Genomic DNA, 21,046 nt, shown 5'->3' on the forward strand with positions numbered 1-21,046 from the left:
GTTTCTTTCAGAATCAAACATTTTTGAAAATTCTTGTGTAAATCTTTTCCAATCTGATTTTATATCTATAGGTAAAACTGAAAAACTTTTTTGAGCTGCGCCATCAAGCGTTGTTTGATTAGCGCTGTGCGCCTATGTATCCAATTTTGATGAAGTGGTGTATTTATTGGTTCAGTTCCTATATTCAAAATTAAATTTGCTGTGACTGCATTTAAATAATCTTCTACAGAATATTCAGGTTCTGTACCTGTGAATACCATTAATGGTTTATTTGATGTTATTGAAGATCCACCAACTAGGTATGGATTCCTTCTCATTTGTAATGATTCTGCGGCATTTGGTATTTGTGAGAAGTTTGTAAGTTGACTCTTTCTTGTTTCATGTTGTTGTAAGTAATATGGTAAAGGATTTCATTTTGCATTTGTGTTGGTTGATAAGAATGTGTACTGACAGGGTTTTGTATCTGTACTGATTGGTAGGATTGCGTACTAGTTGGGTTTTGCATTTGCAATGGTTGATGAGTTTGTGTACTAGCTGAGTTTTGTGGGTAAAGACTGATATTTTGAGATGCTTGATTTTGTCGAGGTTTTTGTACTCGGTGTTCTTGTGTAAATGGTGCAAAAATATCTGGTTGATAGTAGTCGTCATCATCTGATGATAAATAGTTAGATGTATAATAAGGTGTATGTTTGTTTTTCATTTCTGTTTTAATGGAAAAATGGGTAATTTTCACTCTTATCTTGTGAAGTATGAGGGTGGTCATGAAAAACTACTGAATTGATGATGTTTGTTGGACATTTGATCTTTGTGAAAATAAATGACTTTGCGTGTTTATTCGGGGGGGGGGGATGAGTTGTTTGTGGTTGATTGACATAATTATAGCTGTATTCTGCAAACTTATTTCTGGTGAATATTTTTCGTTTTTGCGATGGTTTTGTCATTAGTCTATATGTTTGATAATCCATATGTGGATATTTTGGAACAACAGAGGGTTTAACCGTGGATTGTAATTTTACCTGTGGTAATATTGGATTTTTAGGTCTTGGCGTTGTAAGGTTTGGGTTTATTGGTGAAATACTTTGTTGTGTGGTTGTTACAATTGTTTCGACTATTTCTTCATTTAGAAAATGTGATGGTGTTTGAATATCTTGTTTGGTAAGATTTTAGTTCCATTTAGATTTTCTTGTTGTACAATATTCGAGTTTAAACTATTATTTCCTCTTCTATCAGGTAAAAATGAATTATAGTTTAAGGCTGTTGCGTCTATTGTGAATTGAATTACTTTTACGTTGTCTTTGTGAATAGAAATTGTGTTAATTGCTTGGCTTGAGCTGTCTATTGGTATGTTAAAAATAGTGAGTGAGACTATTCGAGGTCCCAAACATAATCTGATTGTTCTGATAAGATAGTGTCGTCGTTTGTACTTAGGGGTCTAAAATTCTTTCTCGCTGGTGAAATTAAATCTTTATTATTTGTGAATTAATCAGTAATAAACTATGCTAAGACTTTTTGTAAGTCATGTTTAACATTTTGTGAGACTTCATTACTTATAAATTTTCACGGATTGCATTTAAAAATTCTGAAAACGCTACAATTTCAATTCTTACATTCGTGTGTCTTGATGTTTGAGCTGGTGAAGTACTTTGGGTTTCTGTTTTCTCTAGTATAGATAAACAACTATATATTTTTGAAAATACATCGTTAGTAAATAGTGAATTCGCTCTCTGTGAGTTTTGATGTTGTATGTTTTTTATGTATTCTGTGAATACTTTTAAAAATTCTTTATCTACATTGTCTGTTTGAATTGTGTATTTACCATGAAATTTACTTGGTGAACTGATTTCTATGTAATAGATTCCATACTTTTGTTGTATATTACATATTCTTTTTAGATAGTGATCGATAATTTGTCTTTTGATTTTTATTTCTGGAAATTCTGTTTTGAATGGGCAAGTTGCTCGTTCAAATAAATTTGCAATTAAAATTTGGCAAAATTGTAATTGTCCTCTATCATCAGTTAGTGAATTGATGAGAAATGGGAAGACATAGTTTTCGTCTTGACTTTCTTCACTTTGGTTCATTTCTGTGTTTGATGACTGTTATTGCGTAATGTTCAATGTGTTTGATTGGTTGATTCCAATTGTATAGACGTACTGGTTTGTTTTGTATGTCTTTTTTATTCCTCGTTTTCCTTGTATTGATGAATGTGATGTGGTTTCTGATTCACAAAAATATAATTGATCATTAACTGGGTAGTTTTTTTTACTGAGTCTTTTAATTTGTAAAGTGCATCTAAGTTACTGGTTTCTGATTCGGAGACTGCGTTTCTTCGCTTTGGAAATGTTTTTCGTGTAATTTGTCTTTGTTTACTTTTTTTCTTTTTATTGTTTGTCTTTTTGTTCGAATATATACTATTGTTTGTTTGTGTGGAGTGATTACGAAATCGTATTTTTCGTTGTTGATTTCACAATTGTGTAGTACGATTGTTTGTTTATTTCCTAAATTGTTCAGTGTCATAAGGTTTCGGATGATGAATGCAAGATTGTTATTAGTGATTTTAATATGCTAGACTGTTAGTCCTTACTATTTTTTGTGGTTAGTCTAACTTGGGTCTGGTATTCAGGGTTGGAGAGAAAAACATATATCGATTCCGGAGAATGATTGTTACTTTCTCGTGACTAGTCTAAGTTAAGGTGTTAACTTACTTAATCCTACTTAGGGGTAATGATTGTGTTCAAGGGTTGGAGAATAGTAAATCGGTCCACAAGGTTCAGGTATAATTAGAACGCAAGTAGTTCGTTAGATACTATTTAAAACTTACTTTAAGTTCAAGTATTAGCCTGGGTCAGGTGAGAGGGGGAATCAACTGAAGGATGAATAACTGAAGTTCTTCACTGTTTAGCCTAATTAGAATGGTTAGATTGACTAAAAAGTATCTATTAGTCCTGGGTCTAAGAAAGGGTTGGGTAGTGAATTGACGTTTGAGGTCGTTAGACACTTAATAATTGGGTGGGGAAGAACAAAATTCTTCTATTTGATCCAAGGATAAGCCTTGATGATCAGGATATAAATTTAATGATATAAAATTGGTTAAATCAAATTGAGATCCAAGGAAAGCTTTGATGATCTGTTTTAATTTTAAATAAATTTAAGTTAAATAAAGGTAAAAATTAGAATAGGCCTTTAGAAATAATTTTAAGTTTAATTGATAGAAAAGTTCAGTTTTGGATGACTTTAAAGGTTTTATGGTTTGCTGTTATGCTTAGGCAATGGAGCTGGAGATGAAAAAATTATTAATACTTACTAACAATTTGTGTTTATACAAACTAATTTTTATTTTTATTTTCAATAAATATTTTTTTCCAGATATATTTTTTAATTTTACTGCAGTTTGGAGGGAACGACTAGAGTTGTTTTTATCAGTCGTGATTGTACAATAATAAGTTTAGCGCCTGTAATGATCATTGAAGATTTTTCTTGAAAAGTTTCTATGTTTGCAAATGAAAATTTAAATTCATCGCTAACAAAATTCTAAATATAAAAGTTTGTGTTGGCTTTTGCCGTACGACCATGACACTTAATGGTAAGTTTCTCCGCAGTCGAATGTCGTCTTTTGTCCGAGGTCTTATTCCAATTCCGGTTAGTTCTTTTTTTTGTTCGGAATAGTGGCTCTGATCTATTGAGTCGTAGAGACATTTCAGTTAAGTTATTGTCGTGTAACATTTTGAAAATGTTTTTGTCTAATTCTAATCTATTTTGTTAGTTCTAACCTAGTTTGTTATTTAAGGTCTTGTTCTAGACTTTTGGTCGCACCAGATGAGTAAGGTTCTAGGTGTAACTCATAGAGTAATTTCAGATAGGGTACACGGAATCGAAACAACCAAAAATCTGAGGGTACTTTGTTTAGTAGTCGGAAAACTCTAGTAAATGAGATAACTATGAAAAAATTTCTGTTGTTATTTGCAGCTCAACGTTTTTTCATAAAATTCTCACTCTTGCAAATAAATTAGGTTTAATTTTTTTTATTAAGATGAATTCTTTAGTGAAATGATTGGATGAGAAAGCATACATGTCTCTGCAGGCTTCTTTGATCCGTGTCAGGGCTTACATGAACTGTATTTTTTTTAAAATTGAGTTTCAACCCTGTTTCACCTCCCCATACATTTGGTAAAACTTATAGAAGAAACTCAGAGTTGTTAAAATTATAATGGTTTTGACCCTGAGATAAGTCAGCGAAATGCAACTGGGCTTAGGTTGTTTCCCGTTAAAAATTTAAATCACGAAAAAACATAGCCCACTTATTGTAGCAATATTGGACATAGTTGGGATAACAATGGCGAGGGCTTCAATCCAGCCAGAATCTAATTATTTGGATGTTTCTCTCCTTTTATTTCAATTTCTGATTGAAGAAAAGGTGGAGCTATACGTCCTAAATTATCTGAAACTTGACATTTTCTGATTACATTTTTTTGCAAATGGCTCACTCGCTTTTGCGTGAGTTTGTTTTCAATAGTGTAGTCGAGAAAAGATTAATTGTGGTGAGTTTTCGTAAACATGAACATTTTTGAAAACTAGGAAAAATTTTGCGGTGTTTGTTATTATTAATTTTTTTAACTCATCATGGGATCAATTGAGCGATCTCCCCCCCGCGCAAAAACGGTAAAACGGTACAAAAAAATCAGCAAACGCAAGAAGATGGTTTATATGTTCGTAGCACGCAATCAATTGACCGATTGAAGTTTATTTTATATGAGTATCGAGAAAAATTTTGAAAAAGAAAAAATCCAAATTACATAAAAAACATCGATTCTTTAATTTTTTTGTAAACTTTTGTTTGGGCGACCATTGCCTCATCAGAAAGCAAATTACCAGGGTTGATGCTCTAGCCTTGGATGTGGATATTAAACATTGCTCTCCGCAGCACCTTAATATTGTGTGCAAAACACTTTTCATCCTTTGAGGACAGAAAAAATTAGCTTTATTTGCCTCAAATTTATTGATTCTTTTTCACTTTGATTGTAATTTTTGAGCTCTGATATTGTAACTTTTGGCTTTCCTCATTCGTTGGAGAATCTGTTTATGATTTCATATCATCCAAACTATTTTCAAGTGTTTATAAACCATATAACTTTAATTTTTATATGGCGGGATGAAAATATCTTAAAAAAATGAATTTTTTTTTCACTTTTGAAATTTTCATCAATTTTCTTTAAAAGAGAACGCTTCTCCATAGATGCGAGAGTATTGCTTGCGCTGAATAAAAGAATGATATGAAAAACTCTAGGTAAACTAAACAATTATTTGAGTTGTCACGTCAACAATAGCAAATAATATATAATTAACAAGTAACAAATTTTAACTTCAATGTAAAATATTTATTTTCTGAAATATAGCATCCATAATTACAGACAAAAACGAAGGACTGTTTATTGTCGATAAAATACTCAGTTAAATGTTATTCAAACACTCAATTAACTAATGATTAAATCTAACTAAATCAATATTTCACCAAGTATTGCCAATGATCTATTTTTAATGGTGTTCCACTCTTGAACCCCACGATATTTAACCTATATTACTTAATATTGCGTCTATTTAGCAAATATAACTCAATGCTGGAAACAAGCATTAGCCGGTCAGTCAGTACATATTTACTTTGAAATAATTTAGATGTTTTAAATAACGGATTTAATGATTTCATTTCAAATGTTGAGTTTTTAAAATAGCCCCATTGATATTAATAAGTTAAAAATGGCTGTAACGAGTAGAATGGCGGTATTTGGTGTCAAATTAGTGCAATGCAGTTTGTCACTTCTGAACCTGGAGGTATCTATCCAGTTGCATCTAAACATTCAAAATCATTCTTTAAGTAAGAGTAGCCGGTTACTGTGCCAGTAACACCGAATCAGGAGCAGGTCTAGGATTTTCTCGAGGGGGCGGGTTTTCGAAAAAAGAATCAAAAATTTTGTCGACCTTATAGGTCCACCAAATTAATAATCCGATCGCTACTAAAACACTATAAAAACCCTAATTTGACATAATTTTCCGCGCCGCAGACAAATTAAAAAATATGGTTGAAAATGCCGTTTTTGAGCACATTATTGAATTCTTTTGAAGAAAAATTCATTTTTTCGACGCACGCTCTTTTTTAAAAATGGAATATATTCGCGCCAGATGCATTTTTAGGGTTGGTCGCCGGAATTGGATGACTTAAAAATGATACTAAAGGGGGAACCTTTTTGTTGGTGAGGAAAGAATGAAAAAAAATCGCAATTCATTTCTATTTTATCTAGATAGCAAGAGTCTTTTGAAAGTAAGCTCCTCGAATAAGTAATTGCATTTCTAATAGTTCAAACAAAACTTAATGAAAACTGCTAATTTTTGACACGTGTTGATCAAAAAGTTCTTGTAGTAACTTTTTGGCTAGCCCGGAAGATCTGCCTCTGGTCTGATTCAACTGCTGAATGTGACAAAGCATGCACAGATCAGGAGTTGGCATGTCCCCACACTGTCTATCCCCCCAGTCTTCGTTGATGGAGGGGGTGATCTGCTCTTCGCATAGTTGGTCTGGGGAGTCCTGACACCACGTGAACAGAGAGTCAAACTTGAGTGCCAAAGAGCTGAACACAAAATTCTTATTATCAATTTTGAGATTCAAAAAGATTGAAGTAAGCAGAAATATTTAAAGAACAAGGAAATCATAAAAACTCAAAAAACTAGGACAAAATATTTTGCCTCCGAGAAAACTTATCAGTGATTATCTTTGCCTCTTTTAGACAACTCTGATCAATGCTTTGCTTTCTTACCCCAGAGCATTTTCCTGAATAGAATATGGAATCTGGTCCATAACCAGGGATGCGAACTGGCCCAGTCTGACATTGTCCAGGTTGAACTTCGTATCCGAATTGTATCCAGTGTGAAGCACTATCTCTCTCTTCGGGAAGAAACTGGTCGCTCCAATTACGGGAAGACTGTGGAAAAAAAGTGAATCAAAAAGAAAAGTTTGAGACGCGGATCAAGTTCTGCGATCAGATGTTTGCCTGTTTCGTATTTCAAAAATCTTTAAATAGAAAGAAGATCCAGAAACATTTTTTTCAATAAATTTAAACCACCTTGCAAACAATTTTCATTTGGGGGTAGCCTACAGACTGAGTGTTCGTTAAGAAAACGTCGCCGGTAACATGCCAATGGTCTCAATTAAAACGGTTTTTCCGCCCCCCTAAAATGGATATCCTAAAATAAAACAGTTCCAAAAAATACGACTTGGGAAATATTTCGAATTCAGAATTGGGGACAGACTTGTGGTCAGAACCTTTACCTCTTTAGATCGCTTTCGTTGAGCTTTCATATCAACCCAAAACTCTGGAACAGCGCTTTCGGCCACAATATGCACTAATTTGACAGAAGATTAATGCTCGCCAAAGGGACAGTGTTTTTGACGTTTTTTTTGCAAAGTAGAAAACCTCGGTCTATTTAATATATATTTTAGCGGAACTTGAAAAAAATGCACAGACACATTTTATCGTTTAAGTCATCGAAATTTTCAGCAACTTACCTTCTAGCGCGGGTCCAATTTGGAAAAATATTAGACCCCCACATGACGTAACAGCCTTCGTCACTTAACTTCTGTTCATCTTCATGGTCGCTATCAGTGACAATGACTTCAAAACTGCCCCCCAAAGTGACATTAAACACAGCCACTCGACCACTCTGGCCCCCCTTCACTCCCAAGGGTGCGTTTCTGCCCGTGCGAAATACAAGTGAGGGTGCGATATTGGTGAGCATGAGACGTGCGAACTGTTTTCTCTTTGTCTGTTTGGGGTTGGTGAGGGAGAAGTTGAATCGGAGGACGGAGGCCGAAGGGGAGGGGGGACTGAGGGAGGAGAGGCAGAAGACGTCGAATGAGTCATCGCTGAAACGAAATTCGAAACAGAGCTTAAAATAATTTCAATCACCTTTTCTTATAGCTTTGCTTAGTAAAATAGTGGTGATGTCTGGGCATTCATGCGATATTCAGCAACATGTTTACTTGGGAAAACATTCAGGAGTTTTGCGACGGGGTGCATTTTCAAAAAAAAAAAAACAGTTGGTCGACATTTTTTAAGCCGACCAAATCGATCCAAGAGATGAAACACCATAGCAAAAGAGATTCTTTTCTGTCAAAATTGCATAATAACTGAGGCAGTCCAAATCCACAAATCCAATTTGCGTTTAAGTAATTATTTTAGGTGATGGCTATTTTTTCATCAAGTATTTAATATATTTTTAAGATGCCTTTTCTGTTTTCAAATTTTTTTCACACTTTTTTACATTCTAATTAAAATCTGTGCATATTACTCACTAGAAAGCATTCCAGTAGTATCTGTGCAGCTGAGTCATGTTCAGACGGTGTGAGTTGTGCACTGCAATCACTTTGGGAGTGAGGAGGGAGTCCCTGAGGGCTGCAATCAGGGGATCCATATCCCCCACCCAAGTGTCCTCGATCACCAGTGCAAACAGATCGGCTGAAGAAGTATGTGATGTTTTCAATTTAGGTTATCATTTAATTATTTATGAAATATAATTATTTAATTTCATATTTAATTTGTTTATGATTCCTGTACAAAGGAACTTTTTAAAAAGCTTTTACCTCAATTTATTTTTTCAACATCGGGTAGCAAGAATTCTATCCATCAACAAGTCACAAATTATTATAGGTTTTACTGCTATTTTTTTTACTAATGTTTCCCTAATTTCTTTTTTGGCATTCAACTATTTTTCATCTATCAATATAATTCTACCGTTTGTCCGGAAGTCTGGCCTTAGAGTAAGTGAGAGTCCACTCCTCTCGTCTATCCAGATCCTATCTTCATTCAGCAGTTTAACTGTGCGTCCATTGTGGTACACGTCAGCCTAAATACAACGTGGAGCTAACATTTTTTTGCTCAAGTCTCGGAATCGAAACAACCGAAGATCAGAGGATACTTTCTGTTTAGTAGTCGGAAAACTCGAAGCACTGAGTTCGTTTTATTACATAATCTGTTGATTTTTTTTTGTTGAAATACTGTCCATTTTCTGGGAACTCAATCAAAAATAGGCCCATTTTATTATTCAATACTGATTGCTGATAATGAAGCACCTCAATGCTAAGATTTATTATTTTGAACTAGAAAAAATTAATTACACTACGTTGAGTTCATTAACTTAGGCTTATATAGGTTTGAGAGGGCATTCTAAGGGTTGGTAAAATCTGCTGAGTAGTATCCCAGAAAGCAAAACAAGTTCATCTCTCCAAAAAACAACTCTAACTGACTAACCGCAATTAGACTAATAAATCATGCTATTTTCAGCAAACTTCATGGAGCTTTTTCCAGGCGATGTTAAGGAAAGCTAGTAAATGAGATAACTATGAAAAAAGTTCTGTTGTTATTTTCAGTTCAACGTTTTTTCATAAAATTCCCACTCTTGCAAATAAATTAGGTTTAATTTTATTTTATTCAGATGAATTCTTTAGTGAAATGATCGGATGAGAAAGCATACATGTCTCTGCAGGCTTCTTTGATCCGTGTCAGGGCTTTACATGAACTGTATTCTTTTTTTAAATTGAGTTTCAACTCTGTTTCACCTCCCCATACATTTGGTAAAACTTATAGAAGAACTTCAGTTTTGTTAAAATTATAATGGTTTTGACCCTTGAGATAAGTAAGCGAAATGCGACTGGGCTTAGGTTGTTTCCCGTTAAAAACTTAAATCACTAAAAGACTTCATAAAATTGTTTTTTAGACTATCAATTATTCAATTATGCACATATGTTTGCCCACTTATTGTAGCGGTATTGGACATAGTTGGGATAACAATAGTGAGCGCTTCGATCCAGCCAGGAATCTAATTGTTTGGATGTTTCTCTCCGTTTATTTCAACTTCTGATTCAAAAAAAAGGTGGAGCTATACGTCCTAAATTATCTGAAACTTGACATTTTCTGATTACATTTTTTTGCAAATGGCTCACTCGCTTTTGCGCGAGTTTGTTAAATGAGCACACTTGATTCAATAGTTGTCATATGTGATATTTTACTGTCAACATTCTAACCTCTAAGTTATATTCAGTTATGACCTATGACCATGCTAATTTAAAATACCTGCCAAAAACGCAACGGCTTTTGGTAGATCTAGAGATTGTTCATTGTCTTTTTTGATACAAAACTAATCCTGTGAAACGAACTCTTAATTCAACCTTTTTACTATCTCTTAACTTAGCTTTGTTACCTTAGTCCTTTATTTAGTCTTAGATAAAAGCCTACAACTAATTGTATGAATCTTAAACCAACCAGTCTTAAACTAGTCTTGGTTTACGTTTAACCAATTGTAACCAACAGACAGTTTTACCCTAACTTTTTAACAATAGTGTAGTCAAGAAAAAATTGATTGTGGTGAATTTTCATAAACATGAACATTTTTGAAATCTACGAAAAAATTTGTGGTTTTTCTTCTTATTGTTTTTTAAAACTCGTCATGTTTTTGTATCGCAAGTGGTACGCGTTTCTGCTTCCTCTCTGTTCTCGAAAGTTTTTTCAATATTTTTTTGACCTTCTATCTCTCTGCTTACACAGCAAACAACTAATTTATCTTGCCTGAAAGCGCAGCACTATGGAACCACCATTGTATTTGTGACATTGGATATGGAACAACCACAACCAACATGTGGCATTGGATCTTCAAAAACAATAATCAATTGTTCATATGTTAGTTAAAAAATTTAATTTGTTCCCGATTTGATTTTTATTGGAAGAATAAAAAACGGCTAGTCAACTTGCTTGCGTTCCAACGCAGTTCATGATGAAAAGATCAGTACGTGAAATTTGTCGTATTAAAAAAAAATAGTTAATCTGCAGCGTGCGTTCAATCGGCGGGAAAAATCCTTACATGCACTCTTGCAAGTGAGCTGTAGAGGTTGTTTGAAAACATAATTTAAAGTGAAAAACAAGTAAAAACAATTTAAAATTCAACTCAAAAATAAGCATGTACTTAACAAAAAATTATACTCAAAAATGTACTCAATAATATACTTAACACTACTTTTACGGTCATTACAAATCTAACATACGAAAGATTTAAATTCTTTGACCGAAGACAGAAAGAAAGCGACTCATTAGAGAAATTCCACGAAACACTATCCGAGTTGGCAAAAAATTGTAAACTGGGGGAACTTGAGTCACAATTAGTGAGAGACATTTTCATTCCAAATATGCAAAACCTTGAGATACAAAAGAAACTATGCATCGAATACTTGGCTCCAGAAAACGTACTATCTTACGTACTAGTCCATGAGAAAGGTACCAAAATTCATCAACAGTACCTAAAAATCTTTGCCTATAATGCGGTACAGAGACCACAATACATAAAGAATGAACCGATCCTTAATATCGTCGAAAACAATAAGTGTCGCAACTGTGGTCAGGAGTTCAAGAAAGGACACCTAACTACATGCCCAGCCAGAGATAGAAATTGCAATACGTGCGGACATAAAGGCCACTTTGCGAAACATTGCAGGAGTTCAGCAAGAACGCAAGCAAAGATAGTCGAACAAAACCAAATACCCCATGAAAAAGAAAATACCCGGGTTAAACGGCAGGAGAATCCCGAATTCGAAGTCAACTTAGATGATTTTTTTTTAGTTCTAGCGGTGGACACGGATATCCAATTAAATGAAGTTGAAGATAAGATTGAACGTGGAGTGAGAACGGTATTTAACCACGAAGGCCTAGAACTAAAAAAGACGTTGATGGTATCTCTGGGAAATTTCAACCCTTACTGCACCGAAATTCAGATTGACTCAGTAAGCCTAGTCTCATTCATGAAAAAAGACCTACTTCATGAACTGAAGATACGAGATAGATTTTTAAAGTTAGAACCTGTGGACGAACTAGCAAAGAAAGCGTACCAAGGCTTCGGGAGCACAATAAAGATTATTGGAAGAGTTCGGGTGAAAATTCGATCGAAGGGTTGGGACGCTAGAAACCAGAACTTTTTGATTACCGAAGGAGCAGAAAAAAATCTCCTCGGAAACGACATATTACCGAACCTGGGAATAGTAGTACTCCAGAAACAACCCCCACCCAATGGGTCAGAGCTACGGATAACTCAGAAAGGATCACCCATCGGGATAGACGTCAATCAAATAAAATTTGCATCGGACAGAAAACCAGACCAAAACCAAGAGACACCATCACAAAGTGAGTTTAAAGCATACATATCAAGACAAATTTCAGACCTTATAAAAAGATCCGGTAGATCAACTAATTTCATAATTAACACTTATTTTAACGAACCAATAAAGCCAATACAGGTGAAGGGGAAACGCAGTCGGATCCATCTTCTCCCTAAAGTTAAATTATGTATCCACCAACTACTAACAGATGGTCACATCGAAAAATTCTCTAGAAGTTCCGAAGATTGTTTCATCTCCCCTATCGTAATTACAGCCAAAAGGGACGGATCAATTAAAGTAGCACTAAACTCGAAATTATTGAACAAACAGATATTTCGTAATAGATATCAAATGCCGAACCTATTCGAACTAATTGATAACGTAGCAGTTACGATTAGCGGTCACAACGAAGAAAAAAATTGGTTCTCATCGATTCATCTTAAGTACGCATATAGCCAAATACCGCTTTCAAAAAAGGCAAGCAACCAATGTAATTTCAACATCGTGGGGGGAAAAGTAACAAATTCCTACCGTTTTAAAATCGGATTTTTTGGGTTAAGCGATATGCCCAATGAATTTCAACGCATAATGGACCGAATGACGGAAAAATTACCAAATACCCATTGTTACCTTGACTACATCTTAATTGCTACCGTGGGTAGCGAGGATGAACACAAAAAACTAGTTATCAACGTTTTAAAAACACTAGAAGACGAAGGATTGGCCATAAAATGGGAAAAGTGCACATTTTTGACTCATAATATTGAATGGTTGGGATTTAAAATCGATGCAAAAAGGATGACACCACTAATACATAAATCTGACGCAATCAGAAATCTGAAAGAACCAAGTTGTATCAAAGATATAAGATCACTAATGGGATCAATAAACCAATTCAACAAGTTTATACCAAATTTAGCGTCCTTATCAGCACCGTTTAGAGAACTTATGCAGAAAAATAAACCATTTCATTGGTCCACGGTGCATGTCGAGGCGTTTGAAAAAGAGGCGTTCGATGAAAGAAATTTGTTAATACGGTAACGAATCATCATTTTGACGTAAAACTGAATACCAGAGTGAAATGCGACGCATCACATTTAGGACTGGGCGCGTCCATCGAACAAGACCATCGGGTGATTTGGAAACCTGTAGCGTTCGCTAGCAGATTTTTGAACGTAGCTGAACTAAAATATAGCAACAATGAACTCGAATTGCTGGGTCTAGTGTGGGCATTGGATCATTTTAAAAACTATTTATTGGGCAAACGATTCTCAATCCTAACAGACCATAAAACCTTAATAGGAGCACTGAAAGACGACAAATACACTAAAACGGCTCAATCACGTCTCACAATTTATTACCATTCGACTTTACCGTCGAACGTTTACCGGGCAAAGACAAGGGAGTTGTCGAATACTTATCCCGACACCCATCGGGTGAACCCGTACCAGTTTCACTCGACGATGAAAAAATTGTCATCGCTTCGGTAAACCAAATTAGTACCCTTCTAGGTTTTGATCATCTGATGCCGAGAAATTCGTGGCCGAAAATAAGAAATTAATTCTCTAAGCAAGTCTTAGCACTTGACGTCATACACTGCAATACGATTGGCCAGTCGATAGATCATATGACCAGTCAAGAAATAGAACGTGATAAACGAATTTGAACGCCGCTGAAACTTTCCAAGCTATAAGTAACCCCTCTAAAATTTCGGTGTGCCAAAATTTACATTCACGTGCGGAAGAATGCGACCCATCTTGCAAAATTATCGATTATTCTACAAACTATAAAACACTGAAAGATATGGCCGTACAAATCGAACTAACTGAACAACTTGAACATTGCAACATCGATAACATGAATACTTTAACACCAAGTACTAGCAACCTATCTGATAATCCCTCAGAAAGAACACCTAGTAAAAAGAAAACAGTCAAAATTAATTTATTTCTATTCTCTTGGCCCGAAATATTCGATTCGAAATTTATGTCTTTATTATCAAAACAAGATCTGGTATTGAAAAAAATAATTAAAGCAATTGAGGAAGACCGCAAACATGATATTATACAATTGGGAAATTACTATAAATCTTACAGAAATAATTTACACGTCAGCCGAGGATGTCTTTGTTTGGACAACCGATTAGTTATCCCGGTATGCTTGAGATCGACAATGCTTCACCGATTACATGAAGCCCACCCAGGCCAGTTCGCAATGAAAAGTCTGGCAACTCAATACATATGGTGGCCAAAAATTTATCGCGAGATCCAAGTTCACGGTGAAAACTGTATCGAGTGCGTTAAAGCAGGTAAAAATTTGAAACCTCTTTCAAACCATAATAACCTCGGAAAACTCTCAACGATCGAAGAACCAAACCAAGAAATGGAATTAGACTTTGCCGGTCCATTACCTTTAATATGGGGAACAAAAAAAACTTATTCGTATGCGTTGACAGATTTCAAAATTCCCTTCGGCTCAGATAACATCCAGCACATCGGCAAAATCTATCATAAGCTTTCTTAGCAAATACATAGCTTTACATGGGATACCTAGAACTATCAGAACGGATCAAGGATCTGGTTTTATCTCCAAAGAAGTTAGAGAGTTTGCCTCGAACATAACATAAAGGTTATATTTAGCCCAGTGGGTGACCATAGAGCTACGGGATTGGTCGAACGTTTAATTACAACCATTAAGGAAAGGCTCTTACTTATGGCACAAGAACACCCAAAACCGTCGCTAGAATCCGCATTTTTGAAGATTATAAAATGTCTAAGAACGGTAACACAACATTCGATAAACTTCTCCCCCTTCGAAGCACACTTTGGCAGATCCCCAAACACTATCTGGCATAATTTAGTCAAATCACCATCCTCAAATAACCTTGATTGGAATAAAACCTTTTTATGCATAGATAAGGGCCAAAAATTCATGAGTCGAGAAAGAAGGCACGACTGGGACGCCCCCGATGATATTGAAGACGGAGATCTGGACGAGAACTCATCATCTTCAGATGATATCTCTAATGCAGTGAGATACGTCCCAACCAGTGCTGGTTTTCCAGTAAAAGTGCTCTCCCGCGCCGAAAAAAGAGATGCTTTAGGCGTAAAAAATTCAGTGCTGAACAACCCGACGGGTAAGACCACTATATATAGAAAAGTTCAGGATAGATTGAAGAGTGAACCATTCTATAGAGAATTTAACGAGGAAATAGTGAGGGAGTCAGATCACACATTTACTCTAAAAAATGGAAAAAAAATCCGTAAATCTGTTTTAGCCATTAAAGACAACCTGCTCCGAAGAAACCTAGCCCGAGAAAAGGAGATCAACAAGTAAAAATTTATGCAACCAAGGGACTGAGAAAGATTACGAAACCTCAAAGAAACGTCGGTTTTAAAAATTCAAGGGCGACCCAAAAGAAAAGAAACCTTCAGGCTTAATTCGAAGAGCTAGAAATTGCGAGGCGGAATCCGGCGATGAATAGTTCTAGAGAGACACTCCTTAGAGAGGAGGAAGAACAACGGAAAAGACTGAGATTTCCCATTGGCCTCGAAAGTGACCAAGAGTCAAGCCCGCCGGGTAAACCCGATCATTCTAGAATTAGAGAAAACGAACACAGAGCGACGAATTATCCAGCAGAAGTCTTATCAGATAATAATGCTAGCGATCTAATCTCGCTAAAAGAGCTTAAGATTAAAACCTTAACCGATCTAGAAAAGCCATCAGAACATCCATCACCAGACCGAGCAGATCTTAAAGCCGAAATCACGAACCAGACCGAACCGAAAGTAGAAAAGACAGATTCCGTTGATTGATCTCGACTCAGGCGATAATAGCACAGCCTCACACCTAACCCCGCCGCTAATCTTCCTGGACAGTCACGAAGAAGCAGAGAAAAGTAAAAAAGAGTTGCCAACTTCTCCGGAAAATTGTGGAACAGAATCAACCGAAAAGATTACCGAGGCGGTTATAATGGCGAAAACGGAGAAACAGCAATTAGACCCTGCCTCTACCAAGACAAAAGCTTAATTGTCTGGCACAGCTAAGAGAAAGGCCTCATCACCGGTGAAATCACCACCTTCCAAAAAAACTGCCCGATATTTATGCACGGCACAACACCAGACCCATGCGAGCTGAACAGCCTCTAACGATGCTGGGAGAGAGAGTGTTTACCAGCGTAGTAGACATATCGGGAGAGAAGCTAGATGAACCAACGTCTCATCGAAATTATACCCCCCATATTACCCGACGATTGAGGCAACCTCTATCGAAATGGAGAGCCACCAAATTGTCGTGGTAGATCTAACAATCTTGACATCACCTTCGACATCGCTTACAACGACAGTTTACTTATTAGAAGAAAGTTTTGAGCATTCGAGTGGTATAAAGTCTCCCATAACACCCAAGCAAAGTACACCACACAAGAAGGTTAAATTCGGCCCTGAGGTTCGTACTACCCAATTTCACCCATCGGGTCTACCCTCCGAAGCAACTGAGTCAACATCTACACCAATTGTACTCGATCCAGACTGGCTAAACATCCACTCTATCATTTCGGCGATAGAACTCTTAGGACGGCCAATGACGCTTGACGAACTGAGGAGATGGACAATCAATCGAGCCGCAAACCGGGACGCAGTTTAGACCTTAATGAGGATTAGTAACCTCGCCATTAAAACTCAAACTTTCGGAAATCTTCCATTCAGTAACTCTCTTTAAACTTAGTACTTTTTCTGATGCGATTTTGCTCAACATTATGACGCAATTAAAAATAAAAACATAACCCTAGTGCTGGCCTAAAACGCTACAATTTGGACTATCTCTGAGTCAATTTAATTTTTAACCTGAGTCATTTAACAATACAATTATTTACTGCCAAATCATTACCTCACCCATCGGGTGCTACCGTGGGATAAAATTTAAAATCGAACACCATTCAGGTGCTATCATCTTGCCCATTGGGCCCTAATGTGGGGCTTTTCCGACCAGCGTACCCGCTTATCCATTTCTTAGTCAGAACATTCCTTTTGTGTGGCGAAAGTATATGCTATAGTTAAATCTTAGCGGGTAATGTCAAATGTGATATTTTACTGTCAACATTCTAACCTCTAAGTTACATTCAGTTATGACCTATGACCATGCTAATTTAAAATACCTGCCAAAAGCGCATCGGATTTTGGTAGATCTAGAGATTGTTCATTGTCTTTTTTGATACAAAACTAATCCTGTGAAACGAACTCTTAATTCAACCTTTTTACTATCTCTTAACTTAGCTTAGTTACCTTAGTCTTTTATTTAGCCTTAGATAAAAGTCTACAACTAATTGTAGGAATCTTAAACCAACAGTCTTAAACTAGTCTTGGTTTACGTTTAACCAATTGTAACCAACAGACGGTTTTACCCTAACTTTTTAACAATAGTGTAGTCAAGAAAAGATTGATTGTGGCGAGTTTTCATAAACATGAACATTTTTGAAATCTACGAAAAAATTTGTGGTTTTTCTTCTTATTGTTTTTTAAAACTCGTCATGTTTTTGTATCGCAAGTGGTACGCGTTTCTGCTTCCTCTCTGTTCTCGAAAGTTTTTTCAATATTTTTTTGACCTTCTATCTCTCTGCTTACACAGCAAACAACTAATTTATCTTGCCTGAAAACGCAGCACTATGGAATCACCATTGTATTTGTGACATTGGATATGGAACAACCACAACCAACATGTGGCATTGGATCTTCAAAAACAATAATCAATTGTTCATATGTTAGTAAAAAAATTTAATTTGTTCCCGATTTGATTTTTATTGGAAGAATAAAAAACGGCTAGTCAACTTGCTTGCGTTCCAACGCAGTTCATGATGAAAAGATCAGTACGTGAAATTTGCTGTATAAACAACAAATAGTTAATCTGCAGCGTGCGTTCAATCGGCGGGAAAAAATCCTTACATGCACTCTTGCAAGTGAGCTAGCTGTAAAGGTTGTTTGAAAACATGTTTTAAAGTGAAAAACAAGTAAAAACAATTAAAAATTCAACTCAAAAATAAGCATGAACACATAATTTTATTTTTTTCGTTGACTAACTCATGTTCGCAACTGTTTTTTTTTTCACGCCAAAAATTGTCAAGGAAATCAAACAACCAAACAAAAAAGAGTTTTTTAAAATTTTTTCAACTTATATCTTTTCGATTACAAATGTATAACTTTATGATTGGCTATTTTTATAAAAGTAAACTAACTAGAGAAAACTGGATCCATAGTAATTTTTTTAGTTCGAAAACTTGAAATGATTTTTTTCACACTGAAAGCATTCACGTTTTGTTTGCATCATTTAAACTTTTTCAAGAAAGAACTTAATTTGAAACAAATAAATTTGAGTTGAATGCAAAGAATTGAAAATCATACCGCATAAAAAATCAAATTCGAGGTCTGACAAAAAATGTCACACAAATTTATTTAACTTCTTGTAGTTCATTGACAATTAACCAAGATGAAATTTTGTAACATAATTTCATCTGTCAGGTATTGTGAAAAAAGCAACATTTGTCTCAATCCTTGCTGGCATGCCCCGAAATTTAGTCGGCAATATTTTTTATGTGGCCTACCTTTTCGAGAAGCCATGCTGGTCCTTCGTTCTGATTGTCATGTGAGAAGATTACTCTAATGATTGCACCCACTTCCACGCTGAACACAGTAAACATAGCGATACTAAAACAAAAACTAAAACGTTTTACATGCAAAAACTATTTTCGGTACGTGAAATGTTCTGACCATTATTCGCTTAGGGGCAGTATCCGCTAACTCTTCTCTCCCCCCCCCCCCGGAATGAACTCCTTCACAACTTACATCATTTCTGCGCCACCAACTTCTGCTGTCAACAGTTCCTCCGATCTTTTTTGAAGAGAGTTTTCACAAAACTAGCGGTTGGATTTCGCTTACGGTAATAACTCAACCTTGTAATTTAGCTCTATTTATTAAGTCTTTGAAACTATTTCAAATTGTTTTTAGAAAACATCATTCAATCTTTCTTGCCTTCCATCTCTGAATGGGTTCTGTGAGTGTGTTTGTACCCCTCCCACTTTCTTAGTGGCCCCCTCTGGAGTGGGTCTGAGGGGGAGTGGACCTGTCTCTCCCTGATTTCCCACTATGTTCACACTCACAGCTGCCTTGGTGCCTGCCCCCTTCTCCATTGCTGTGGACACTCGGATCATGTACTCAGTTTTCACTACGTCTGGAAAGATCATTCGAAGTCATCGATTATGAGCAGGGGCGGATTTAGGGTGGGATGATTCCCGCTCAGGGATTTGACCCCCTGCCGACCCAAAGGGAGATATGCTGACCCCTTTTGAGATATGCATATTTGGTGGCGGACCCTAAAAATTTTCTAGCCAATATGTACTAATTTTGAGGGGGGGGGGGGGGGCAAAAAAACGCGATTTTTTGGTCGAAATTTTCCAAAAGTGTTAAAAACGCCTTTTTTGACTTGTTTTTCAAAATTTTGCCTGCGGCGCAGAAAAAATGACCACAACAAGGTCTTTTTAGTGCTTTGGGAGAGCTCGGAAAATCAACTTGGTCGGTCAACCTAAAAAAAAGGTCGACAAAATTTTCGAAAATGTTTTGAAAATCCGCCCCCCCCCCCCCGAGAAAATCCTAGATCCGCCCCTGATTATGAGACAAAATTAATCGAGCTAAGTTTGATTTCCAAAAATTTATTGGCTCGCGGTGTACTGAATTCTCTAGGTGATTTTTTTAGCTATTCGGACGGAATTTTACTTCATTTTCAACTGAGATAAATGTTAGAATGTAGAAAGGTTTAACTTGTATAAATATTTCTAAAATTGATAGGGCTTGATTTAAAAGTTGACTTCAAACATTCGTTTTAAAAATTATTTGCCAAATCGTTCTCTTTTTTTTCGGAAAATTTTAAAAGATTGCAACATTTTTATAGCGCAGTTTTGGGAGCACAAAGGAAAAGTCTGAGGTGACAGCATCTCTGTGGAACAACGAAACTCGATGGTTTGAGGCTGATCATGATCTGAACAATTCTCAGTTATGCAACAATTCAAAGCCCAGAAATAGTACTAACAATAGCAGAGATGCCTAAATGAAGATGAGCTCAAGATTGGCTCTCCGTAAAGAAGTCAGCACTTTAATGGTTAGTTTTGTACCCTGTAGAAAAATATAGTCTCAAACATGAGCATATGGTGGTAGGTCAGTAAATCGATGTATCAGTAAACCGAAAACGGGCGGACCAGATCAGTTAACAGAAAATTAATGATTCAATTATGTAATCACATTAGCTAAAAACTGAGATTTATACAAAATGACATTTATACAGTATTGCCTCAAAACAAAAATTGAATTAAAAAAATAATGAAATAAAATAGCTTTTCCCATGAGCCTCGTAGTTTTAGAATTACTGTTTCAGCTCATAGAAAATTTATTCTATAAATCTTTAACTTTGCAAATTGATGTATTATTACGTAAATCGGTTTATTGATCTGGTGAATTACTGACACATCGGTTTAGTGCACGCACCCCGAGCATATACAGGCATATAAATTACGAGAGAGAATTCTTAACCAATATTTTTCTCTGTTATGTTTTAAGGTGCTCACCCGCTTCTTCTGTGACTTGACGCAGAATCAGCTGTTTCTTATCTCCAGTAGAGATTGTCTTCATTTTAAAGTTGAGGAACTTAGTCGGTCTTCCCCCGTTCACCGAGATCTCAACCTGAAGCTCAAATAATTGAGTTGCCAAATATTTTTTGGTAGCAGAGAACAAGTTCAGTGATAGATCTGTGCCCCTGTCATTTTTTTTGTAGTCAGAAAACCAATATTTGATTTATCTACTCATCTACTAAGTCAGG

General features: G+C 35.9%; 3 protein-coding genes across 4 annotated transcripts in view; 1 reads left to right on the forward strand and 2 right to left on the reverse strand.

The window, feature by feature from the left end:
• The window catches only part of LOC134846380 (sialomucin core protein 24-like), a 267,010-nt gene that overhangs the window by 141,230 nt on the left and 104,734 nt on the right, over window positions 1-21,046 (reverse strand). The gene's annotated exons all lie outside the window — the stretch shown is intronic.
• The window catches only part of LOC134846378 (MAP kinase-activated protein kinase 2-like), a 238,769-nt gene that overhangs the window by 118,150 nt on the left and 99,573 nt on the right, over window positions 1-21,046 (forward strand). The window lies entirely within an intron of this gene.
• The window catches only part of LOC134846621 (uncharacterized), a 35,215-nt gene continuing 19,886 nt past the window's right edge, over window positions 5,718-21,046 (reverse strand). Inside the window, exons 2-7 of the mRNA XM_063864006.1 lie at window positions 8,781-8,892; window positions 8,342-8,504; window positions 7,556-7,912; window positions 6,807-6,971; window positions 6,417-6,620; window positions 5,718-5,844 (exon numbers count right to left, since the gene is read on the reverse strand). Of these exons, the coding sequence (XP_063720076.1) occupies window positions 5,718-5,844; window positions 6,417-6,620; window positions 6,807-6,971; window positions 7,556-7,912; window positions 8,342-8,504; window positions 8,781-8,892 (1,128 nt within the window). The remainder of the gene's footprint in view (window positions 5,845-6,416; window positions 6,621-6,806; window positions 6,972-7,555; window positions 7,913-8,341; window positions 8,505-8,780; window positions 8,893-21,046) is intronic.

The sequence above is a fragment of the Symsagittifera roscoffensis genome, chromosome 5 (assembly GCF_963678635.1).
Source record: "Symsagittifera roscoffensis chromosome 5, txSymRosc1.1, whole genome shotgun sequence".
In the NCBI taxonomy this organism is placed as follows: domain Eukaryota; kingdom Metazoa; phylum Xenacoelomorpha; order Acoela; family Convolutidae; genus Symsagittifera; species Symsagittifera roscoffensis.